At 41.3% G+C, this 27,139-nt stretch overlaps 1 protein-coding gene across 1 annotated transcript in view; it reads right to left on the bottom strand.

The window, feature by feature from the left end:
• LOC127444591 (neuromedin-K receptor-like) overlaps positions 1-27,139 on the bottom strand; it is an 85,279-nt gene that overhangs the window by 46,053 nt on the left and 12,087 nt on the right. Inside the window, exons 2-3 of the mRNA XM_051704047.1 lie at positions 19,568-19,756; positions 11,189-11,339 (exon numbers count right to left, since the gene is read on the bottom strand). Coding sequence (XP_051560007.1) covers positions 11,189-11,339; positions 19,568-19,756 — 340 coding nt within the window. The remainder of the gene's footprint in view (positions 1-11,188; positions 11,340-19,567; positions 19,757-27,139) is intronic.

Raw genomic sequence — 27,139 nt, 5'->3', positions numbered from 1 at the left:
TTCCAGGTTTTGGACTATTCAGACATTTTTCTGGACATTTTAGTCAGAGGCGCAGCTGTGTTGTTAAAGCACGCTATGAGAGAGAGGGAAGCGAGCTGGTCAAGCTCTGCCAGCACGGCTTTTGAACAGCGCTGCTGAGTATTCATCTAGCGAATCTCTGCCCTCAACAGACAAACTACATCTCCTCACCCTTACAAACAAGGACTTTTTCAGCTGTTCAGAGCAGATCACATTGCGGAGTTAACAGGGAAAACAAGAGGCAGTGGAACATGCTTTTACATCAATTAAAGTTGGTGCAGAGATGTAACAACATTAAGGAAGATGTGCTGTCCTAATTTGGAAGCGCTCTTTATCAACTGTAAGCCTTTCTACTTGCTGCGGGAATTTTCCTCGTTTATTCTGGTGAGTGTGTACATCCCGCCACAAGCATGCGTGAACGCAGTGCTGCAACAGCTGGCTGATCAGACCACAGACACAGAACAACAATACCCGGACTCACTTATTATTATTCTCTGCGATTTTAACAAAACCAACCTCACCTGTGAACTGTCAAAATACAGACAGCACATCACATGCCCCACCAGGGACAGAAATATGCTGGATCACTGCTACACAACAATAAAGGATGCATATCGTGCTGGTCACCGTCTGGTTCATCTTCTTCCAAATCAGCTAAACCTGTAGTAAAGAATGTAAAAAGATGGACCAATGAAGCAGAGCTGGAACTACAAGCCTGCTTTGACTGCACTGATTGGAGTGTTTTTGAAGCTGCAGACACCAATCTGAATGAGCTCACAGATACTGTAACATCATATATCAATTTCTTTGAGGATATGTGCATTCCTACTAGGACTTATTTAACTTATTTAAAATGCCAAACCATGGTTTACAGGAAAAATCAGACAGCTTTGTCATGCCAAAAAGGATGCTTACAGAAGCGTTGATAAAATCTTGTATAATCAGGCCAAAAACACACTAAGGAAATTAAAGTGGCTAAAAGAAGCTACTCTGAAAAGCTGAAAAACAAGTTTCCAGCTAACGACCCTGCACCAGTGTTGAGAGACCTGAAAGACATTATTAACTTCAAGACACCATCCCCAACTCAGAAGTGAATCAACAGCTGGCTGACGGTTTGAATGTGTTTTACTGTAGATTTGAAAAGCCCTGTCCCAAACCCCACACCTGCTCTGTCCTTCACTTCACACAAACACCACCCTCCTCTCCCCTCCTGCTACTCAAACTGCACTTAGGATCTGTGAAGAGAATGTGTGCCGGGTCTTTCGAAAACATAAGAAAAGGAAAGCACAGGGCCCAGATGGTGTTTCACCCACTTGTCTAAAGTCCTGTGCTGACCAGCTGGCCCCCATCTTCACACAGCTCTTCAACAGATCACTGGAGCAGTGCAAAGTTCCCTGCTGCTTCAAATGCTCCACTATCATCCCTGTCCCAAAGAAACCCAAAATCAAAGGACTTAATGACTACAGGACGGTCGCTCTGATGTCTGTGGTCATGAAGTCATTTGAGAGACTGGTGTTGGCCCACCTGAAGAACATCGCTGGACCCTTACTGGATCCCCCTCAATTTGATTATAGAGCAAACAGGTCTGTGGATGATGCAATCAACATGGGATTGCATCATATCCTGCAACATCTGGAAAGACCAGGATCATATGCAAGGATCCTTTTTGTGGACTTCAGTTTGGCTTTCAACATTATCATCCCAGCTCTCCTATTGAATAAATTAACCCAGCTCTCTGTTCCTACGTCTATCTGTCAGTGGATCACCAGCTTTCTGATGGACAGGCAGCAGCTAGTGAGACTTCCAGCACATGTACAAATAGCACTGGTGCCCCCCAGGGATGTGTGCTCTCCCCACTACTCATCTCCCTGTATACCAACGACTGCACCACCAAGGACCACTCTGTCAAGCTCCTGAAGTTTGCAGACGACACTACTCTCATCTGCCTCATCCAAGATGATGATGAGTCTGCATACAGAATGGAGGTTGAATGGCTGGCTCACTGGTGCAGCCATAACTACCTGGAGCTCAACATGCTTAAAACAAAGGAGATGATTGTGGACTTTAGGAGGAACACCCCAACATTGACCCCACTCACCATTTAAACAGCACTGTGGCAGCAGTGGAGTCATTCAGGTTCCTAGGCACTACCATTTCACAGGACCTGAAATGGGAGACCCACATTGACTCCATTGTGAAAAAGGCCCAGCAGAGGTTGTACTTCCTTCGCCAGTTGAGGAAGTTCAACCTGAAACAGGCGCTGGTAATCCAGTCTACTCAGCAATCATTGAGTCTGCCCTCTGCACTTCAATAACTGTCTGGTTTGGTTCAGCTACAAAATCGGACATCAGAAGACTACAAAGTACAGTTTGGACGGCTGAGCGGATTATTGGTTGCCCCCTGCCCTCTCTTCAAGAACTGTACAATTCCAGAGTGAGGAAAAGGATTGGAAAATCACTCTGGACCCCACTCACCCTGTCCACTACCTTTTTGAACTGTTTCCTTCTGGCGGCACTACAGAGCACTGAGCACCAGAACCATCAGGCACAGTTTTTTCCCCTTAGGCTATCCATCTCATGAACAGGTAAAACTACCCCATTGAGCAATAATTACAGCTGAAGTCAGAACTTTACATACACTTAGGATTAGAAAATTAAAACTAATTTTTTAACCACTCCACAGATTTAATATTAGCAAACTATAGTTTTGGCAAGTTGTTTAGGATATCTACTTTGTGCATGACATGAGTAATTTTACCAACATTTGTTTACAGACACATTATTTCACTTTTAATTGACTATATTACAATTCCAGTGGATCAGAAGTTTACATACACTAAGTTAACTGTGCCTTTATGCAGCTTGAAAAATTCCAGAAAATGATGTCATGCCTTTAGACAATTAGCCAATTAGCTTCTGATAGGAGGTGTACTGAATTGGAGGTGTATTTTAAGGCCTACCTTCAAACTCAGTGCCTCTTTGCTTGACATCATGGAAAAATCAAAAGAAATCATCCAAGAAATTGTGGACCTCCAAAAGTCTGGTTCATTCAGTTTCCAAATGCCTGAAGGTACCACGTTCATCTGTACAAACAATAGTACGCAAGTATAAACACCATGGGACCACGCAGCCAACATACCGCTCAAATAGGAGAACATTCTATCTCCTAGAGATGAACATAGTTTGGTGCGAAAAGTGCAAATCAATCCCACAACAACAGCAAAGGACCTTTTGAAGATGCAGGAGGAAACAGGTTGACAAGTGTCTATATCCACAGTAAAACAAGTCCTATATCGACTTAAGCTGGAAGGCTGCACAGCAAGGAAGAAGCCACTGCTCCAAAACTGCCATAAAAAAGCCACACTACAGCTTACAAGTGCACATGGGGACAAAGATCTTACTTTTTGGAGAAATATCCTCTGGTCTAATTAAACAAATATTATACTGTTTGGCCATATTGACCATCGTTATGTTTGGAGGAAAAAGGGTGAGGCTTGCAAGCCGAAGAACACCATCCTAACCGTGAAGCATGGGGGTGGCAGCATCATGTTGTGGGGGTGCTTTGCTGCAGGAGGGACTGATGCACTTCACAAAATAGATGGCATCATAAGGAAGGAAAATTATGTGGATATATTGAAGCAACATCTCAAGACATCAGCCAGGAAGTTAAAGCTCGGTCGCAAATGAGTCTTCCAAATGGACAATGACCCCAAGCATACCTCCAAAGTTGTGGCAAAATGGCTTAAGGAAAACAAAGTCAAGGTATTGGAGTGGCCATCACAAAGCCCTGACCTCAATCCGATAGAAAATTTGTGGGCAGAACTGAAAAAGCGTGTGCGAGCAAGGAGGCCTACAAACCTGACTCAGTTACATAGGCCAAAATTCCAGCAACTTATTGTGAGAAGCTTGTGGAAGGCTACCCAAAAAGTTTGACCCGAGTTAAACAATTTAAAGGCAATGCTACCAAATACTAACAAAGTGTGTGTCAACATCTGACCCACTGGGAATGTGATGAAAGAAATAAAAGCTGAAATAAATCATTCTTTCTACTATTATTCTGACATTTCACATTCTTAAAATAAAGTAATGATCCTAACTGACCTAAGACTGGGAATGTTTTCTATGATTAAATGTCAGAAATTGTGAAAGAATGAGTTTAAATGTATTTGGCTAAGGTGTATGTAAACTTCTGACTTCAACTGTACGTGCAATACACAGCTTAGTCAATTATATGTATTTAAAATATCCTACCTCTTCTGAATTACATTCCATTGCACTATCTGTATATAACAGATTTGTATTTGTACATACGTATATATATTTTCTGTCTTATTGTGTATTTCTATATATACTTATATTTATTATTTGCTTTTTATTTTTATTCTATTTTTATTTTTTATTATTATTATTATCTCTGTCTTGTTGTTGAATTGTTTGTGCACTAGAAGCTTCTGTCACCAAGAAAAAATTCCTTGTATGTGTAAGCTGTAATGATTGAGGCTGGTATCCCTTCAGCCGACCACCAGAGGGAGCCCTCTCCCGAATACTTACACTGTACCATTTCTTCTATGTTTACTTCCTGTTTGAACCATATAAATAGCCATGCTCTTCCATTGTGATTTTGTGAAGTATTGCCAGTTTCACTGTCTTACCAAGCGTTATTCTCATTGCCTGCTTGATATGACATTGTTCCTGATTTATGGATTTATTGATATTGGATTACTGTTTTGCTCTGTTTGCCTGGTTGTACTGATTACCTGTGTAATGACAACATTGCCTGTTTCAATGATTACATCTCTGCCTTGTGTCTTGGATTTGTTTGCTGATAATAATAAACTTCTTGCATATGGATTCTACCTACGCCTCCATGTCGAGTCCCTTACAGAATACTTCGCCAACAATGAATCCAGCAGAAGTTTCTCAGCTCCAGGCTGCATTCGCTTCCCAGAACGAAATTCTCAAAGGTTACCAGGAACAAATTAACTACCTAAGAGCTGCAAATGAGAACCTCACCCACTATATCCATTCTCTTCCTTCACCACAAGCTACACCGGTAAGATTCGCTCTTCCTGATAAATTTGATAGCTCGCCAGAGAAATGTAAGTGGGTTTTACGTCAGTGTAAAATATATTTCTCCAATCAACAAGAGTCATTCAGTCAGGAGTCAAAGAAATGTGCATTTATGATGTCTTTACTTACCGGAAAGGCGTTAGACTGGGCCTCAGCTGTTTAGGAGAGCGCTAATCAGATTCAAATGTCTTTCGATTACTTCACTTCCCAGATCCATGAAGTGTTTGAAAGCCCAGAGGGAGGAAAAAATGTCTCTGTTCAGCTGCTTCATGTATGCCAGGGTTCACGTTCTGCAGCTGACTTTGCCATACACTTCAGACATTAGCAGCCCAAAATGGATGGAATGAGACTGCACTCAAGACTGTGTTCAGAGAGGGACTGAACTACAATCTGCAGGCCGAACTTGCATGTAAGGGTGAGGATGCAACACTTACTGAATTCATTTAATTGGCAGTAAGTATTGATAATTTATTGTGTAATTCACCACGTTCAAGGATTAGCTCCAAGTCACAACCATCAGTCCAAAGTCAAGTCCAGGCTTGCCCCGAAGCTCCTGAACCGATGCTGTTCGCCTATACCAGAGTTTCTGATGAAGAACGTGATTGTCGTCATAAGGAGCGACTGTATTATTACTGTTGTGAAAGGAATCATTGAAACTCCAAATGCCCTCACAAAGGCAAGAAATATCAAGACTCCAGAACTATTGTGAGTACCATGAATATTTCATCTCCCACACACCACAGTTTCACTCTTCCCATTGAGCTCTCCTTTGCTGATAAACTGAAATGTGTTTCTGCACTCATCGACTCGGGGGCTGCCATGAATTTAATTCACCAAGGTATAGTACGAGAACTCCATATCCCTACAGTACCTTGTATACCTGCCATTAACATTGCTGCTGTGAATAATGCACCTATAGGCACAGGCATCACTCACAAAACAGTTCCAGTAACACTACGGATTGGATTGTTTCACCCAGAGATCACATCTCTTTATATCATCACCTCACCCAAGTATCCTCTCGTCCTGGGTCATCCATGGCTGGCTATCCATAAACCCATCATGTCCTGGAACCAGGGTGAGTTAAAACAATGGTCAGATTATTGTCAGTCTAATTGTCTTCATGTCACAGTCATCATGCATTGTTTTACTACCAGTGTCAAAAGTCCTGAGAACCAAGCTCAAATCCAGGTCCCCAGGGAATGAGGTATTCAGCAAAGTCAAGGCAACCCAGCTACCCCTCATCGTCATTGGGACTGCGCTGTTGAATTACTTCCCAACATGGCTCCCCCTAGGAGCAAAGCCTATGCATTATCAAGACCTGAAACCATGGCCATGGAGACTTTCGTTAAGGAGGCTTTAGCTTCAGGGTTCATTCGTCCTTCCACTTCACCAGCTGCAGCAGGCTTCTTCGTTGAGAAGATGGAGGACTCCGTCCATGCATTGACTACCAAGGACTGAACACCATAACAATCAAGTACAGGTACCCACTCCCTTTTTCCATCTTCCCTAGAGCAACTACGTGAAGCACACATCTACACAAAACTGGATTTGAGAAGTGCATACAACCTGATTCGTATCGGAGAGGGAGATGAGTGGAAAACCACATTTATCACCACTAGGGGGCACTGTGATTTCCAGGTGATGCCTTATGGCCTGGCCAATGCAACAGCTGTGTTCCAGTCATTCATCAATGAGATCTTCAGAGGCCTCCTCAACAGATGTGTCATCACCTACATTGACGACATACTCATATACTCCCAGATAAAGCACAAAACAAAGACATTAAAATGGTCCTCTCCCACCTGCTGAAACACCAACTCTACGTGAAAGCAGAGAAATGTGAGTTCCATGTTACTCATACAACGTTCTTAGGGTATATCATCAGCCATAGAGGTGTTGAGATGGATGACTCCAAGATCAAGGCAGCCATGGAGTGTCCAAGACCCAACACTGTTAAGGAGCTACAACGTTTCCTGGGCTTTGTGAACTTCTACAGGAGGTTTATCCACAACTACAGTCTCATCTCTGCCCCCTTAACATCTTTGCTCAAAGGAAAACCATCCAAGCTACCATGGAATGATTCTGCTCAAAAAGCCGTCGATACCCTCAAGACAAGTTTCACGACCGCCCCCATTCTCAAGCACCCAGATCCTAAATAATCGTTCATTGTGGAAGTGGATGCCTCAGACTGTGGCATAGGGGCAGTTCTCTCTCAACACCACGGTAACCCTGGAAAACTATATCTTTGTGCTTTCTTTTCCCGTAAACTGAACTCTGCTGAAAGGAACTATGATGTTGGAAACAAAGAACTACTCTCCATGAAGGCTGCGCTAGAAGAGTGGCACCACTGGCTTGAATCCATTCCAAGTAATCACCAACCATAAGAACCTTGAATTCATCAAGGGAGCAAAACGTCTGAATCCACGACAAGCCCGATGGTCACTCTTCACAAGGTTCCAATTCACAGTCACCTTCCACCCTGGCAGTAAGAACTGCAAAGCTGATGCTCACTCCCATCAACATGATCCCCTTAACAACGTACATCAAAACGAATCTATACTACCACCTTCTGTCATCATCGCACCCATAAGCTGGGGCATCATGGAAGAGATCCAAAGAGCCCAACATACAGACCCTGCACCACCTGAATGCCCTCCAACAAAACAGTATGTACCATGCATGCTACGCCAAAGAACAATCCAATGGATCCATACCTCCCTTAGCACTGGAAACCCTGGCATCCAGAAAACGATAGGCCTGATACGCAACTCATTTTGGTGGCCTTCAATCATTAATGATGTCACTGCATACATTAAAGCATGTCAAGTTTGTGCAATGTCTAAAACCCCCAGAGAACTGCCAGCCGGCCTGCTACAGCCACTGCCTGTCCCTCAGAGACCCTGGTCCCATCTGTCCATCGACTTCATCAACGATCTACCAAACTCCAATGGGTATACCACCATCTTTGTTATCATTGATCATTCATGCAGACTAATCCCCATGAAAGGTCTACCCACTGCCATGGAAACCGCTAATGCTCTGTTCCACCAAGTTTTCAGGATCTATGGTCTGCCAGAAGACATAGTGTCTGATTGGGAACCACAGTTCACTTCCAGAGTCTGGCAGGCTTTGTGTAAACAGCTGGACATCAAAGTAAGCTTCACGTCTGGTTATCATCCTCAGGCAAACGGACAGGTGGAGAGATTAATCCAGGAAACCAGGAAATCAGCAGATACCTCAGGTCTTGCTGCAGTTGAGAACAACAGAGGTGGAGCGACTTCCTCCCATGGGCTCAATATACCAAGAACTCCCTCACGCACTCATCTACTGGACTCACGCCCTTCCAATGTGTGCTGGGCTACCAACCCCCTATGTTCCCTTGCCAGGTGAACCCTCTACGGTGAGAGCAGTGGATGATTGGATCAGGCAGAGTGAGCAAGTGTGGGACAGTGCACACGTCAGATTGCAGCAGGCCGTCCGGGCCCAACAAATCCAAGCTGATCGACACAGGCATTCCCACCCTGACAATCAACCTGGCCAGTTGCTGTACCTGGTGGACTGGGAAGGTTATAGATCAGAGGAGAGATCTTGGGTAGCTGCCAAGGACATTCTGGACCCATCATTGATCCATGACTTCCACCACAACCGAGGGGACGACCCAGAAGAAGAACACCGGGAGTTGTTTGTGGGGGGGTTCTGTAATGAATGAGGCTGGTATCCCTTCAGCCGACCCTCAGAGGGAGCCCTCTCCCGAATACTGACACTGTACCGTTTCTTCTATGGTTACTTCCTGTTTGAACCATATAAATAGCCATGCTCTTCCATTGTAACTTTGCGAAATTTTGCCAGTTTCACTGCCTTACCAAGCGTTATTCTCATTGCCTGTTTACTGCCTACTTGTTATGACCATTGTGCCTGCTTTACGGATTTACTGATATTGGATTACAGTTTTGCTCTGTTTGCCTGGTTGGACTGATTACCTGCGTAACGACAACATTGCCTACTTCACCGATTATGTCTCTGCCTTGTGTCTTGGATTTGTTTGCTGATTATAATAAACTTCTTGCATATTGATTCTACCTTCGCCTCCATGTCGAGTCCCTTACATAAGCATACTTGGCAATAAAGCTCATTCTGAATTTCACTTAATGGACCATCTGCCTTTAATTAAAGCTTTATTCTGGCTACACTGACCCATAATGACTGTAACTTTATTAGGAACTGTACATGATTGGAACATGGTTGAATTGTTAAAATGATAGTCTGACCCTCACTTATGTAAATTGTGAGCGATTTAAATCAAAGTGATACGAAACATTTACAATAGATACAGTATATTTATTGTATATCACTCGCACATCTTCAGCTTTTAAGTGAAGTGGAATTTATTTTTTCATAAGATGCCCATATAAAATGTTTTCCAAGAACTACAGTGGTGACACTTACACTATGTAGAATATTCCTTGCCTTAAGCCAGCAAAATAAAAATGAGGAACAAAATCACGATGTGTCAATGTCTTTATTGCAGGTGCAGTTTTACTAAGTTACATGTACAATAAGAAATATAGTAGGTTGGTTCATTTTCTCAATTCACTCACCATTGGCATGTCTGGCAAAATATTTGATTTGAACTTTTGAACCCTGTTTTGATCACTTTTCTAAAACTGTGAAGTGTAAAATCTTGATCAGATTCACACAGTAACTATTAAGTTAGTCAAAGACAGAAAGTGATAAAGCTCAACCATGCTAATTTGTTAATGTCTTTCTGTGCACATGCCACAAGGTGACTGCTACTATACTGCATCAAGGTTATTACCAAAAATCCACTGTATTCAAAAGAGAAAACATGTAGATAATTTCTTCAACTCCTCATTGCAGGAACAAATCTTTATATTTAATTAGTTTGACAGTTCATCAGTCAGTTATTAGTTGACAGTACATTTGTCTTTCACTGTGGCTAGAAGTATTTTCATAGTAGCACTGTTGTGGTATACAAAAACCAAAACTAACACTAAAAAACAGCGCTGTCTGACTATATATATATATTTAGAAATTTGTAGCTTGGGCATTGCTAGACCCTGTTTTTCACCTCAGCCCCCCTAAAATTACGCAGCTAGTATCACCCTTAAAAATATGTGATAATGTGCATGTGATCTATGAAAACAGTGGCTGCAGTAAGCTATCTGAGGTTCATTTTACTCTGAATCATGCCCTTACCAGTCGTTAAATTTAAAACTTGCCAAACTAAGTATTTTCCTTCCCTCTAGTCATAGGCGGATATGGCCATAGGTGACATAGCGGCAATGTTCGTCACATTGCGCTGCCTTGCGCACAGCTGTCAGACTCCATTTCTTTGTCCCTCATCATTAGAAATAAAACATGGAAACATTTTAATAAAATTTATATATTTGTTTTTTAATGTTAATATCCTGAGTCGTGCTGCGTATCAACTGAGGATCCACAGTTTGAGAACCACTGCATTATAATATATGTGTGTGATGTGTTTGCTCGTATGTTCCTCCAGCAGAACAGTAATCAGGAAGTGCAGGTAAGGTTTCTCAGACTGGAGGGTCCATACATCCCACTAACTCACAGTTATATAGTATGTATTGCAGTTGATTCACACTAGAGCCAGAGAAGAGGTGTCACAAGAGTCAAACTGTGAGACAAATGACTTCCTGTAAGTGTGAATTTACAGAAAATTTGCTTTAGGAGTTCCGAACTGTTCTATGATTGAAAAATCAGAAGTTCACATGTACTGTATCATTTCTGTATGCTGAACCCTGTTTTTTAAAACACTCTGCAATGAAAAAAGCTAGCTCAGCACAAAGCATAAAACTGAATGCATGTGTCTTGAGACACGTTTTTAAAAGATGACATTATTTGAACCTGACACGGTTTCTAAAAAACATGACATTCCTGTGCAAGATGCTAAAAAAAATATCTGGATGCGATGCAATGGTCAAAGGCATACACCTAGTGCAGGTTTACATAGATAAACAATGAAAAAAGAGATGGAAACAAAATTTTGTTCTATGTGAATGGCGCTTTAGCTGTATTTAGACAACTATCCAACTGCTGCATTGTGAACTGCTTACCTTCCGCTTGGCTCGCAGCTGGCCCTGGTAGTTGTCTGAGGAGTCACCAGGTATTTCTCCTCCCCATAGCATCAACCCAACGATAGTGTAGGTAATACCCATCACCACAAGTGGCAGAATGTATACCAGCATTGCCACTATGATATGATACCTGTAACAATAACGCATTTTTATAATGACATTGGTAACTAAGAACTAGGTGTCAGCGCAATACAAAAAAAGCTACTGAGTGCACTTTTAAAACAAAACAAATATTTTATGAGTGTAGCCAAGTGGAGAAATTTCATGTAATTTAAATCTAGTCATAAATTTGGCCCCTTTAAAGTTTTTTGACAGCAGAGTTTTGCGACACCCGCTTTTCGTCACTCCTCATGTTGCGCATGTGTTCTGGTTAGAGACGTGATAACTTCTATTGCATAAGAGAGTGCCCGGTTTTGTTCACTGGTTGAGAATTATTGGGTAAATATCAAATTTACACAAATGCTTATAAATTGCATTAAATATGTGTTCAGAAGAGTCGTATGTTAAAATTTAAATGCTCAGTATGTTAAAATCAAATGCAGAGTGCCAGAAGTCTAGAGAAGCGAAGCATAGTCTGAGTAGCTGCAAAAGACATGGTACACATACCTGCTTCATCAATTACAACGGTAATGGTCAAGGGGGCAAAGAATATATTACATGATATAATAATTAATAATTATAATAATAATTAATAATTTTTTAATTGATGATGGTTCATGTGACTTACCTTTAGAACCAGTGAACACACCCTTACCTGGCAGTCTGATTGTTGTTTCCTCTCTTGTGTCATCAGAGAAACTGTTATTTCCTGTACAGGTTGTGAACCTTTCCCCAGAATATATCTGGTTACAGGCCAGAACCATACTTGGTACTCTGTCTCGTGTCGAGAGTGTGAAGTCCAATGAGACATGTAAAGTGAGATTTCAGATAATTTCTGCTGATATTGAAGAGATCAGTGTAACACAAAAGACAGTCAGTTATTGAAAGACAGCTCTAAAGAGTTTCTCAACAAGCTACACATTGGTGGTACTCCTGAACAGCAGGGAGAAGTGATTTGTTGATGAAGTACTCTGATGTTTTTTCTCTCGAGGATGAAGACCTTGGTTTTAGATGAAAGGATAGATGAAAACTTTGATGCACTACGAGGAGCAAAGTTCTTTTCTTCCATTGATTTAGCTAGTGGATATCATCAGGTTGCTGTACACGAGTGAGACAGGCATAAGACTGCATTTACGACTCCATTAGGGATCTAAGTATTCTTGTATGCCCTTTGGGGTTTGCAATGGACCTTCAACGTTTCAACATCTTATGCAGTCTTCATGGGTGATCCGATTTTTAAGATCATGCTAGTGCACATTGATGACATTCTAGCGTACTCGCCCACTTTCCCAGAGCACTTGCAGAGACTGGAAGTAGTCTTTAAAGTTAAGCCTGAAAAGTGTCATTTCTTGCAGAAAGAAGTAACTTTCTTAGGTCATCAGATCTTAGCTCAAGATATTGGTACTGATCCAGGTAAAGTTGAAGCGGTCAAGCAATGGAAAATTCCCAGAATAATTAACAAATTACAGTCATTCTTAGGGTTCTGTAGTTACTACAGAAAGTTCATTGAGGGTTGACTTAGTGATGGCTGATGTAAAGTGCTGTAGGGTTAGACAGATTCGTGCTTTAGTGTGTGGAGTAGAGGAAGGCAGTAATCCTCAAGGAAGTGCACCTACTCTGTCGGGTTATACAACAGCTGAACTGAAGGATTTTCAATTGAAAGTTCCCACTCTCAGTTCTTTCAGAACTTTTTAGGAACATGAAAGCCCACCACTCGTGAGAGATCTGGTCTAGCAAAGTCTGTACTGTCACTGATAAAGCAGTGGAAGTGTGTTAGAGAGCTGGATGGCTTGTTTTATCTCATTGTGAATGACCAACATTGTGGTGAATGTCAACAGCTGCTCTTACCCTCATGTCTGAAAGAACAGGTCCTTGAAAGTGTTCATGACAGTATGGGACATCAGGACATTGAGCGCTTGCTAAAGCTGTTGAGGCAAAGATGCTTCTGGGTTGGCATGCATAATGATGTGGAGCGGTGCATCAAAAAGTGTCAAAGATGCATCTTAACCATGATGTCACAGCCAAGGATACATCCTCCTATGAAGCCATGTCTGGTGTCAAGGCCCCTTTAAGTAGTGGCGGTAGATTTTACTGTGCTTGAACCTGCTTCTGATGGCCGTATATATTGTGACTTATGTCTTCATAAAGTTCAAACAGGCATTTCCAACCAAGGTTCAGAGGGCTGATACTACTCCCAACATCCTTCTGAAAGAGTGGTTCATGAAATATTGTATGCCTGAACGGTTGCATTCTGATCAAGGCAGAATTTTTTAAAGCGACGTGATTGCTGAGCTGTGTAAAATGTATGATGTAAAGAAAACCCGCACCACACCCTATTTGACTCAGGGTAACTCTCAGTGCAAGCACTTTAACAGAATGCTCCATGATCTATTACGTACACTTCTCCCTGAAAAGAAAAAGCATTGGCCAGAACACCTTCCTGAGTTTGTTTATGCTTATAATGGAACACCACATGCAACCACTGGATACTCACCACCAGTGGCGGGCCGTGCATTTTAAGTCTACGCCTTCAGTGCGATTCATGCCATTACGAAAACACAGTTTCACAATGAATAAGATGCTGTATGCCTATCATACATTATGTGGCAGTCAACTAATAATACCAAATGACATTTTAAAAACACGTCCACGCACAAAAGCCAGAACTTGAAATGACACTTAATGCTCAAGCAAGCCTAATTTTAACTGCAGCATGACTGTTTTGTGAAATGAACTTCAAAAATCATAATTTTTCATATGAATCTACCAAGGAGGTCTATAATACCTGGAAAAATATATCTAATAATATTTGCTATTTAAATGTTGCTTGCAATAAATTTCATTTCATCAGGGTACACGGTTATGCAGCGTTCCATTCAAGTTGGATGTGGGATATTCCTACTTGATATCTCCAACCATAAATGCATTCCATTCCCTGAGATTCGGAAATGCAACGCTCCCGTTAGCTTAGCAGGGGTTTGACTCTCATTAGAGATGTCTCCTAGCACCCCAACTGATAAACAATGCTGCAGCGCTAGCATTTGTGCTTCAGGTGTACGATTCTCAAAAGAGATAATAAAGTTTTATACACCTGTTTCTGCAGGCGTTTGTTAAACAAGCTTTAATATCATGTAATGTGGAAATGAACTAATTTATCGATATTACTTAATAAAGTGAATGTTTATCACTTACTTTGTATATCTCCCTGAGTGTCGACATGTTTGTGTGACATCATGCCCCTGCCTCTCGGCGAAATCGGAGTTGAGAATTTCTGCACGAGCCTACAAGTTGTAATTCTGATTTCAAGATGCATTCCATTGCACTTTTCCTAGTAGGAAGTTGTAAAATCCGACTTTCTGAGTTGAATGGAATGCAGCACTACTTTTCAAAACTTGATCTGACACTGAATTCTCAAACAGCCTAATTTACAATTAGAAAACTCCTGATGTTGCTATAACAATGCAAAAAGCACTTACTAATTTACTTGAAGTAAAAATCAGTCCTCATTTCCTGTTTAATAAATTAAGCAATCACACGGTCATGCAGAACATCTCGTATTTCCATAAGAATCTCTTTCTCAGTGGTGATGTGGCAGTGACAGCTGACTCATCAGAGAGCTTGATCTCGTGCTCTTTGCTCTCAAATTTCATACATCACTTAAAGCGTGATTGCGTCACTCAAGGCCAGCTAGAAGGATTGGGACATATCCTAAAGATCACACCCACCAAGAACAAATAAATCAATCTGATTGGCTGATGAATCTGACAATCTGACTTCAGTTGCGCATTCATCTGCACTGTTGAGGGATTCTGTGGAAATTCTGAAGGCCTGAGGGGGTGGAGCTCAAACTCACTGCTGCTTCGGGCATGCGATTTGTGAAACAGTTGTCACACTTTGCTTGTAAGCATCAAGGAATAAATTCTGACTTGATAAACTTTTTGTTTTTCTCTATTTGTATGTAGATTAATTAAGAGTGGAAAGCGATTAAAAATACATAGGCAAAAAGGTGATTGAGAATGAAAGGATGAAAATATTTATTTATTTGGCATGTTAGGTCAGCAGAGAAGGCTTTGCTGGCCCTGAGAATTCGCCACTGCTCACCACATTACTTGCTGTTTGAGTCAACCCGCATCTTCCAGAAGATGCACTGCTAGGTCAACACCAGTGCATCTGTCTGTGGACAGAAAACATGATTGGTTAGTGATTCACCAAGACAGATTGAAAGAAGCTCATGAAAAATCCCGGGAATATGCTGAACACAAGGCTGCAGAGAGACTTTCCCCTTTTAATGACAAGTTCTATTGCCCTGTGATTGATGTGGGTCAGCAGGTATACTTACCTTTAAAAGGTAGACCTTTAGCTAGGAACAAAATACAGGATTCATGGGGTTTCACTGTATACAGGGTCATAGATGTTAAGGGTACCACACATACTATTGAGCCCCTTGAGGGTGGTCCTATACAAATAATCCATAGAGTTGACTTGCACCATTGTGTTAACTTCTGTTCCTGAGCCAGAGATGACTGAAACCTGTTTTCCCACAACACCACAATCAAGGGGAGAATCTGTTTCTGAGCAGGTTGAAGTTGTGCATTCTGATCCTGATTTTGTTGTGCTAGAAGATATGTCACATATCCTAGTCTGCAAGAGAAGAGAATGTGAACCCTGAAAACCCTGTGTCAGCCGCTGAAGCCCTGATAGGTAAAGCTGTACTGATTTCAGAGAACATTGAACAACAAGGTTTGGTACCAGAGAGAGTTGAGTCCAGCAATGACACTGCTACTAGAGTGTCTGGTCCAGAGAGGGTTGAACCTGACACTGGCACCGCTCCTAGAGTGTCTGAACCAGAGATGAAAAAGCCTGTACCAGCACCAAGATGAACTACAAGAGCCAATGCTGGCATACAATCAAACTCATTTAATGAGCCAAAATAAGAATGCAATGCTGTTTCACTCAGTCCTGAAGTCTTCTCTCAGGTGTTAACAAGCCTGGGTAGTGTGTTCTTTAGAGAAGCTGTTAAAGAAGTGAAAAATATGTATTCAGTCATCGGGGACAATGACTTTTAGCAGGGGAGAATGTAGCCAAGTGGAGGAATTTCATGTAATTTAACTCTAGTCATAAATTGGACATGTCCTCTTTAAGAACTGGAGTTTTGCGATACCTGTTTTCCGGCACACCTCGTGTTGCACATTTGTGCTGGTTAGAAACGTGAGAACTTGTATTGCGCAACAGAGCTCACGGTTTTGTTCATCGGTTGAGAATTCTTGGGTAAATATCAAATTTGACACAAAATGCTTATAAATTGCAATAACGTGTTCAGAAGTGTCGTTTTGAAGGATGCATATGGTTTGCATGTGTGGAGTTTCAGCAAGTTTTGGTGCACATGAAAGGACTGGGTATGTAAATTTAAAATAAATTATATCTTATTAAATTATTTATAGCCCAGAGTGTTTTCCAGTTTAGTGAATAAGTGTAATATGTGTTATATGTGAAAAATTATATTGTTTTAAACTGTTATACATGTCCTTAAAGCCTGGTTAAAAATGCATAAAATGCTTTGAGTGATTTATGCATGTGTTAAATGCATAAAATGCTGTGAACGATATAAGAATGTATTAAGGTGAAGTATGCTGAAGCATATTGGTAGGCTAATGCCCTGTTTATATTTTCATTTAACATTAGCCTCTACCGTATTTCGTTGAACCATATTTCATTTCTGTATTTAATTTCCGTTTTTCATTTTAATTTTTTTTTAAATAAATGACACCATCATCCACTGTTCTTTTTCTTTTTTCAACAGCCGTCAGAATAAAACCCCAAAGAAGTATTTTATATATATCTTGTGTTGTTTATTTACAACCCACTGGCTACATGAGAAATGTTTATGTGCATATAAAAGATACAGATATAATATCAGCAAAGGTCACTGATAAACCCATATCAGTCAGCCATTACTGTTAAACTGTTTGACACTGACAATGTTCTTAAATTCTAGCTAAATGCAAGCTTGAAAAGTAAAATGAGATTAAACATATATACAGGTGCATCTCAATAAATTAGAATGTTGTGGAAAAGTTCATTTATTTCAGTAATTCAACTCAAATTGTGAAACTCGTGTATCAAATAAATTCAGTGCACACAGACTGAAGTAGTTTAAGTCTTTGGTTCTTTTAATTGTGATGATTTTGGCTCACATTTAACAAAAACCCACCAATTCACCATCTCAAAAAATTAGAATACATCATAAGACCAATAAAAAAAACATTTTTAGTGAATTGTTGGCCTTCTGGAAAGTATGTTCATTTACTGTATATGTACTCAATACTTGGTAGGGGCTCCTTTTGCTTTAATTACTGCCTCAATTCGGCATGGCATGGAGGTGATCAGTTTGTGGCACTGCTGAGGTGGTATGGAAGCCCAGGTTTCTTTGACAGTGGCCTTCAGCTCATCTGCATTTTTTGGTCTCTTGTTTCTCATTTTCCTCTTGACAATACCCCATAGATTCTCTATGGGGTTCATGTCTGGTGAGTTTGCTGGCCAGTCAAGCACACCAACACCATGGTCATTTAACCAACTTTTGGTGCTTTTGGCAGTGTGGGCAGGTGCCAAATCTTGCTGGAAAATGAAATCAGCATCTTTAAAAAGCTGGTCAGCAGAAGGAAGCATGAAGTGCTCCAAAATTTCTTGGTAAACGGGTGCAGTGACTTTGGTTTTCAAAAAACACAATGGACCAACACCAGCAGATGACATTGCACCCCAAATCATCACAGACTGTGGAAACTTAACACTGGACTTCAAGCAACTTGGGCTATGAGCTTCTCCACCCTTCCTCCAGACTCTAGGACCTTGGTTTCCAAATGAAATACAAAACTTGCTCTCATCTGAAAAGAGGACTTTGGACCACTGGGCAACAGTCCAGTTCTTCTTCTCCTTAGCCCAGGTAAGACGCCTCTGACGTTGTCTGTGGTTCAGGAGTGGCTTAACAAGAGGAATACGACAACTGTAGCCAAATTCCTTGACATGTCTGTGTGTGGTGGCTCTTGATGCCTTGACCCCAGCCTCAGTCCATTCCTTGTGAAGTTCACCCAAATTCTTGAATCGATTTTGCTTGACAATCATAAGGCTGCGGTTATCTTGGTTGGTTGTGCATCTTTTTTCTTCCACACTTTTTCCTTCCACTCAACTTTCTGTTAACATGCTTGGATACAGCACTCTGTGAACAGCCAGCTTCTTTGGCAATGAATGTTTGTGGCTAACCCTCCTTGTGAAGGGTGTCAATGATTGTCTTCTGGACAACTGTCAGATCAGCAGTCTTCCCCATGATTGTGTAGCCTAGTGAACCAAACTGAGAGACCATTTTGAAGGCTCAGGAAACCTTTGCAGGTGTTTTGAGTTGATTAGCTGATTGGCATGTCACCGTATTCTAATTTTTTGAGATAGTGAATTGGTGGGTTTTTGTTAAATGTGAGCCAAAATCATGACAATTAAAAGAACCAAAGACTTAAACTACTTCAGTCTGTGTGCATTGAATTTATTTAATACATGAGTTTCACAATTTGAGTTGAATTACTGAAATAAATGAACTTTTCCACGACATTCTAATTTATTGAGATGCACCTGTATATATATATATATATATATATATATATATATATATATATATATATATATAACATAGTGTTTAAGTAAATTAATTATAAACTTCAAGGAATTCTTCACCCAAAAAATTATATATATATATATATATATATATATATATATATATATATATATATATATATATATAAAGGCTTCACAAGGTTTTATTTTTATTATTATTCTTTTTTGGCCATATAATGCAAGTGAATAGTGATTCCGGTCTGTCAAGATAAAAAACAAAAACAAAAACCCCACCATAAACCACTGTTAAAGTAATCATTATGACTATATTTACAATGGTTTTATGCTTCTTTTTTTCAAACAGTCTGGAGTCACTATTCACTTGCATTGCATTATATGGCAAATAAACCCTGTGAAGCCTTTTTTTTAAATGACCCTTTGCAAACCATGGAAGAATGAAAGGCATATGGGTTTGGAGTAACATTAGGGTGAGAAAATAATTAAATAATTAAATAATGACAGAATTTTCATTTTTGGATGAACTATTCCTTTCATGTATAGAGCACCTTTCATTCAAGATTGTAGTTCAAAGTGCTTTATAAACAAGTCAGTAGGAAAGGAAGAAAAAAAATAGTGCATGCATATTTAAAGAGCTCTCACATGAAAGGGTCTTCTGCAGGTCTGGGCCAGGCAACGTAGCAAAGGGTCCGCTTGGGTAATTTTTTGATGGTTGAAAAGAAACAGAGGGGAAAGGCCAAAACCACTGCCAGCACCCAGATACACACAATGATCACCTTAGTGGCTGTGGCTGAGAGACGTGGTTTCAGGGGATGAATGATGGCCATGTACCTGTACAATTTACAAACAGAGCACTGTTCAGTCTTATGCCTCAGACTTATGAATACACCATGAACATTCAAAACAGCCTGTTTCACAGCTTTAGTTTATGCAACATCAAAGTGATAAGATTTCACAAACAGACTATAGTTGGGCAATTTCCAATTTCCAGGTTATGTGATGATTTAATGCCTGATTTATAACAGGTTGCATCAAAGAATGGAGCATTTATATCTGTGCTGCTGTAGGAGGGAGTGAAATCTTTTACTAGAAAACTAAACAAGAATTCAACCTCCCAGGCATGCAATAAAAGGAACAATTTATCCAAAAATTAACATTTTGTGATAATTTACTTACTAGCATGTTGTTCTAAACCTGTATGCTGTATTTTTTTCATGAAATATAGGAGACATTTTGAAGAACGTAAATGCTCCTCATTTTTGGTGTCAATGATATCAAACCTGAATTTCAATACCAGCCGCAATTAGCCCTGGCTCTTTTCAGCAAATAACAAAAAAATCTTGGTCTGTTTCTCACAAAAAGGTATCATATGACTTCAGAAGACTTGGAAATAGCACACATGTCGTAGAGTCTTATGCTACTTTAATGGTGGTTCAGTCATCATTTAAAAAAAAAGAGTGGCAGCAATCATTGATTGAATCTGAACTTTGGACTATGACAATAAAATGTGGGTCTGCTCTTTACGGTTAACATATTGAAAGTTATTTAAGAGTGATAATAGGCCATTTGCTTTGGTAAGGAGTCATGGACTCACATTTGTAAGCTAAGAATGGCTTGTTAGACAGCCAATTTTCCCGTGGGCAAAGAATGTTGCTTAAAAAATGGATGGCATGGACTACAAAGCACTTTTGAAAGCATCTTGGACAAACCACAGCAAGGAGGAAGGAAGGACACATACTGTGTATTATAACACTCAATCATCTAAGCATGTCAAGAATGTCACGACCGATCAAAAAGGGACCCAGGAACAAAAGATCAGTAGCAACGTTTAATGAAAGAACTTAAGCAGCAAAAAAAACAAAACAGTAATAATCCAAAGCAAACAGAGCAGGCGGCAGCGAAGCTGAGGGGTCTGAGGGGTGAAGTCCATGACCAGCAAGGCAGCGAAATCCAAGAGTGAGCAGATGGAGCAGGTGAACCAGGGAAGTAATCCAATAATGGAGGTGAGCTGCTGGAAGTTGAGTAGACAGATGAAACTGGTAACTGGGTGAGCACTGGAACGATAGGGAGGTAATGACTGAAAGCAGCACCAAAACAAAACGTGCACATGGAAACATATAACACAACAGAACAGTCTTACCGGCAGATCAGCCCGAGATCCCGACATTACCTCCCCTATAAGGGGCGCCACCTGGCACTCCCAGACGAATATACAGGTATCTGTGACGATGGTGGAAACCATCAATAAGGGAGGGATTCAGAATGTTCTGGGCTGGGACCCAACATCTCACCTCAGGACCATAGTCTTCCCAGTCAACCAGGTACTGGAAGCCTTGACCTCTCCGCCTGGCGTCCAGAAACTGCCGGACCGTATAAGCTGGACCACCATTGACAACAGTGGGGATGAGGGTGAAGGGAAGAGCGGATGACTGGTTTAAAACAAGAAACAAGAAAGATGGGATGGACTCTACCCAGGGAGGGAGGAAGTTTAAGCCGCACCGCCACCGGACTCAAGACCTTGACAATAGAAAAGTGGCCCACAAACCGAGGGAAAAGTTTGCGGGTAGAGGTCTTGAGTGGGAGGTCCTCGGTGGACAGACAGACTTTCTGGCCAGTAGGGTTGCAACGGTATGAGATTTTCACGGTACGATAACCATCTCAGAAAATATCACGGTTTCATGGTATATAGTATTACAGAATTATTATTATTATTTTTTGGTTGAACATACGCTTTATTATAATTGAATCTTGAAACCATTTTTTTTTTAATGGAAGTATGTGTAAAAAAAGTCTCTCTTTTGAAAATAATAAAATAAATAGAATAAATAAGAAAGCTAAAAGAATTATAATAATAAACCTAATTATAAACATGATAAAAAAAATTGCATGTAACTATAACATGTTATATAATTAAAGCATGTTAGTTTACATGTTAGCATAGCATGTTAAATTAACTACTAAATGAAAAATAACATCAGCTGTGTGAGCTTTTAAAGTAATGTCCTATGATTATTAATAATGAACATATATTGTAGGTGCGTGACAGCACAGCCAGACTGCTCCTGTCTGTACCTTTAATTCAGTGGTTCTCAATTGGTTTTGCTTCAGGACCCAGATTTTACATTGGAAATCAAGTGGCGACCCAGGATACATTAAATACAGGTTACGTTTTTACAGGGTTGCCACTTGATTTCCATTATAAAATCTGGCATTTCCTTTTATGTTGCATAGTTTTGTTCTTGGTTTTCAAGTACAAGGACATGCATCAAGTGACATTATTTTTGTTGTTGACGTCAACAACAAAAGCGACAGGAAGTTTTCTCTCCCCCCTTTTAAAAATTTAAGAGCATATTTATTTATAGGTTATGAGCCCATTATTATCCCGTTTGTTTCATAATTTCAAACATAATTCAAACAGAACATACATATTACACACGAGGAAAGGCTCCTCATTACCATGGTTAGGTCAGTGTAGCTAGTCTTAAATAATAGTAATAATAATAAAAAATTATATTATTTATGAAAAAATAAGTACTAGCTGAAACAACTGCCTCTGTTGATATAAAACGAGGTCTAACAGATTCTACCTTTAGATTATTTCATATGAAACTATAACATTTTGTCAAAATATAACAGTAACTTTTACTTATGTAAAATCGTGAAACAATTTTGTAAAGGTGATGATGTATAATAAAAACAATATTAGCACATAGCACAGTGATACTCTTTTCCTCCTCAGTGCTGTTTGGCATGTCAGGACTGCCTACTGTTTGAGAGGTTCGACTTGACTTCCTCCGTAACGCTTTAAACTAGAAAAGTCTCACTAGAATTTAAATTGGTCACATCAGTTTTGAGGTCTGCGCTCCACAATATCGAGGGAAGCCCGGTTGTTGCACGCGCGCACCAGAGAGAAGCGTAGATCATGATCGTGAGCTGGTTCCTTTACACTCGTGCGAAAGTGCAGATGAGAAGCCTTTAGCTGATTGCGAGATTATCATTAAATCTGCCTCGACAGTCCTAATAGGCTATCACTTGGGCGGCCGCCGAAATATCTTCAATGGGAGAACCATGGTATTGTTCTTTCCCTGCTGTCCGCGACCCAGTCCGAATAGACCCCACCAGTTGAGAAATGCTGTTTTAACTCACACACACACTCACTTATGTCAGACCCCCTCGCCAAGCTTCTCTCTGACATTTTCTCCGCTGCATGTGTGTGTGTGGCGCAAGTTGTCGAATCTGACAGGCAGTCGAGGAGGAAAGAATATGCGCACGTGCAGGTGAGATTCTCTGTCTGGTTGCATTTATTTTTTCTCAGTACCATAGATAAGCAAATGTACATGGTATGAAAACTGTCAATTTTCATACCGTGGTATACCGTGAAACCGGTATACCACTGCACACCTACTGGCCAGTAACATAAACCAGTGGGGCCGTGCGGTGTAAATCGGCACGAGCCTTGGTGCGGTCCCTCACCTGAAGAAGAGTCCTCTGGCCCCAGGCCCAGGTCCGATGACAGCGTCTGACTAATGCCAAAGCAGAGGGAATGGCAGCCTCTGGTTCCTGGGAAGAGAAAAGAGGAGGTTGATAACCAAGACATGACTGGAAAGACGACATGCCTGTAGATGACACCCGTAATGAGTTATGAGCATATTCAACCCAGGACAACTCTAAGAGGCAGGATTCTGGGAGGCGAGACAACGGAGCATCCGTTCAAGGTCCGAGCTCGCTCAGTCTGGCAGTTAGTCTGGGGATGAAACCCAGAAGAAAGACTAATGGAGGCCCCTAACTGCCGACAAAACTCTCTCCAGAAATGGGAGATAAACTGGGGACCTCTGTCGGAGGCCACGTCCACAGGGAGGCCATGGATGCAGAAAACGTGGTCCACAACAATGGCAGCTGTCTCCCGGGCAGAGAGAAGTTTAGGGAAGGGAATGAAATGGGCAGCCTTGGAGAAAAGTTCCAACACCGTTAACACCACGGTATTGCCTAGGGAGGGGGGGAAGGTCGGTGACAAAGTCAGGAGCAATGTGGGATCAGGGGCGGGAGAGAACGGGGAGAGGTTGGATGAGGCAGGCAGTTGGGTGATTAGAGGTCATGTTTTGAGCACAGACTGAACAAGCCACCACAAACCATCTCTCAACGTGGTCGGCCACCAAAATCTCTGATGTACCAATGCCAACATACGTCTGACTCCCAGATGACAGGCAATGTTGGATGAGTGGCCCCAATGGAGGATGGGTGATCTGACCAACTCCGGCACAAAGAGCAGGCCCACCGGACACCCCGTGAGCAGGAACCATCCTAAGAGCTCTCTTGAACCGAGCCTCAATACCCCACAAAACCGCTGCCACCACCTACTCAGGTGGAACGATGGGCTTGGGGCTGACCGGCGCTCGGGTCTGGGAAAGATCCTAGAGAGCGCATCAGGTTTGGCATTTTTGGAGCCAGGACGGTACGAAATCTTAAAATCAAACCGCACAAAGAAGAGTGCCCAGCGAGCCTGCCGGGAATTGAGCCTTTTGGCAGATTGAATGTATTCAAGGTTTTTGTGTCGGTCCAGACCACAAGTGGTTTCTTGGCTCCCTCCAAGAACCAGTGACGCCACTCCTCCAAGGCCAGCTTGACCACCAACAATTCCCGGTGAAGACGATGAGAAATATAGGCACAAGAATGAGTCAAACCATCGAGAGGGGACTGTTGTGAAAGGACTGCACCAACACCCACCTCTGACGCATCTACCTCCACCATGAAAGGTTGATTGTGGTCAGGAAAAATCAAAATGGGCGCTGAGGTTAATAGATAAATAAGTTTGTCAAAAGCAGCTTGAGTTTTGGCTGACCACACAAATGACTCCTTGGTGAAAGTAAGGTCCATCAGAGGGGCAGCAACGTGGCTGTAATTCTTAATAAAATGTCTATAAAAGTTGGCAAATCTCAAAAACCTCTGCAGGGCCTTGCATGAATCAGAGATTGGCCAACTGTCTACAGCCCTCACCTTGCCAAGATCCACACGAATTCCCTCCGAAGAGACTACAAACCCCAGGAAGGGAACTGAATGTGTGTGAAACTGACAATTCTCTGTTAAGAGCCATCTTCCATTCATCCCCCTCCCTCATGCACACAAGGTGATAGGCATTGTGTAGGTCCAAATTTTTAAAGATGGTTGCCCCCTGCAACAACTTGAACACTGAAGATATTAAAGGTAATGGTACCTGTTCTTGATAGCAATGTCATTTAGCCCCTGAAAGTCGATACAGGGGCGAAGCAACCCGTCCTTCTTCTCCACAAAGAAGAAACCTGCGTCAGCCGGTGATGAGTAAAGACAGATGAGTCCCGCTGTTAGAGACTCCTCGATGGAGGCCTGACAACAAAAACAGTCGGCCCATGGTGGAGAAGTACCTCAATAAGTACCTCAAAATGTACCGGCGGCTCGACCTGAAACACAAGAGAAGATGAGGCAGGAGAAGGTGCTGCTCTTAGACAATTCTCAAAAGTACTCCAACAGGAAATGGAGCCCCTTGCCATAAAAACCTGAGGATTGTGCTTTACTAACCAGGGATGTCCCAAGATGATGGGAGCAAGGGGCAACCTGATTAAGTAAAGCACAATCACCTCCCTATGGTTGCCAGAAATAAACAGACTCACCAGAGCAGTAACTTATGTAATGGTCTCCAAAGTACTTCCCCTAAGATCGCTGGCAGTCTGTGGAGAGGCGAGATTGTGGACGGGCAGGCCCCACTGGATGGCCAAAGTGGAATCGCTAAAGTTAAAATAACGGAGGTGAGCTGCTGGAAGGTGAGTAGACAGATGAAACTGGTAACCAGGTGAGCACTGGAACGATAGGGAGTTAATGACTGAAAGCGCACCAAAACAAAACCGACAGAAAGCGAAAAAAAAAAAAAACACTAGACAGAGCTGAGAGTTGCTCAGTTGCCGGTAAACAGGGTAACGAGCCCGCCAAACTCTGCGGAGAAAACCCCTGCAAAACCGGCAATCACGCGGCACCTGTAAACTAAAGCACACACTAGGAGAAACATAAAACACAACAAAACAGAACAGTCTTACCACAAGATCAGCCTGAGATCCCGACAAAGAATAGTCTATAACTCTACCCCTTCATAGACACTGCCTGTAATCAAATTACGCTATTCCTACACATTGTTTTTAACTGACACCAGCTATGTTTCCATCGAAACTGCAAATTTAATTTAAGCGAAAAACCATAAAATAAAAATGAATTGTGAATAAAGCCCATTGCCAAAATAAAGCCTCAGCCCATGTGTTTACAAGAACAAAATAATCACTTCCTGTGAAATTGTAGCCATTGTGACTCTTTTATTAATGGGTTAGTTCACCCAAAAATTATGACATCATGTACTCACCCTCATGTCATCTAAGATGTGTATGACTCTTTCTTCTGCAGAACACAAACAAAGATTTTTTAGAAGAATATCTCAGCTCTGTAGGTCCATTCTATGCAAGTGAATGGTGGCCAGAACTTTGACGCTCCAAAAAGCAGACCAAGTCAGCATAAACATAATCCATCAAACTCCAGTGGTTAAATCATTGTCTTCTGAAGTGATCCAGTTGATTTTGTGTGTGAACACACCAAAATGTAACTCCTCTTTCACTGTACATCTTGATGGCAGTCTCCTTGGCGATCATGATTTCAAGCTCGACTACACTTCCTACAGTGCCATCTCGCGCTCTGCGCATGTGTCAAGTACTAGTAAGTGTAATTGAGCTTGAAATCATGATCATGCTTAGAGACAGCAATGGCAGTAGAAAAAGGAGTTACATTTTGGTCTATTCTCACCCAAAACCAACTGGATCACTTTAGAAGACAATGATTAAACAAATGGAGTCAAATGGATTACTTTTATGCTGACTTTATTTCCTTTTAGGAGCTTCAAAGTTCTGGCCACCATTCACTTGCGTTGTGAGGACCTACAGAGCTGAAATATATTTTTCAAAAAATCTGGGATGGCATGAGGGTGAGTAAATGATGAGAGAATTTTCATTTTTGGGTGAACTATCACTTTAATAAAGTACTCATGGTTTAAAGCAAACAGACAAAAAACTGTAAAAAACTTTGTTTAATTTCTGGGAGCGATAGCGCGCCACACAGTTCTGGGAGCACTATGTGTGTGTGTTCCTCCTTTCTTCCGTGAGGATCTTTAATATATTTTTCAAATGTGTCAATAAACCCGCTCTT

The sequence above is a fragment of the Myxocyprinus asiaticus genome, chromosome 8 (genome assembly GCF_019703515.2).
Source record: "Myxocyprinus asiaticus isolate MX2 ecotype Aquarium Trade chromosome 8, UBuf_Myxa_2, whole genome shotgun sequence".
NCBI lineage: Eukaryota > Metazoa > Chordata > Actinopteri > Cypriniformes > Catostomidae > Myxocyprinus > Myxocyprinus asiaticus.
The sequence above is the reverse complement of the archived record's forward strand: the minus strand, read 5'-3'. Positions and strand labels throughout refer to the sequence as shown.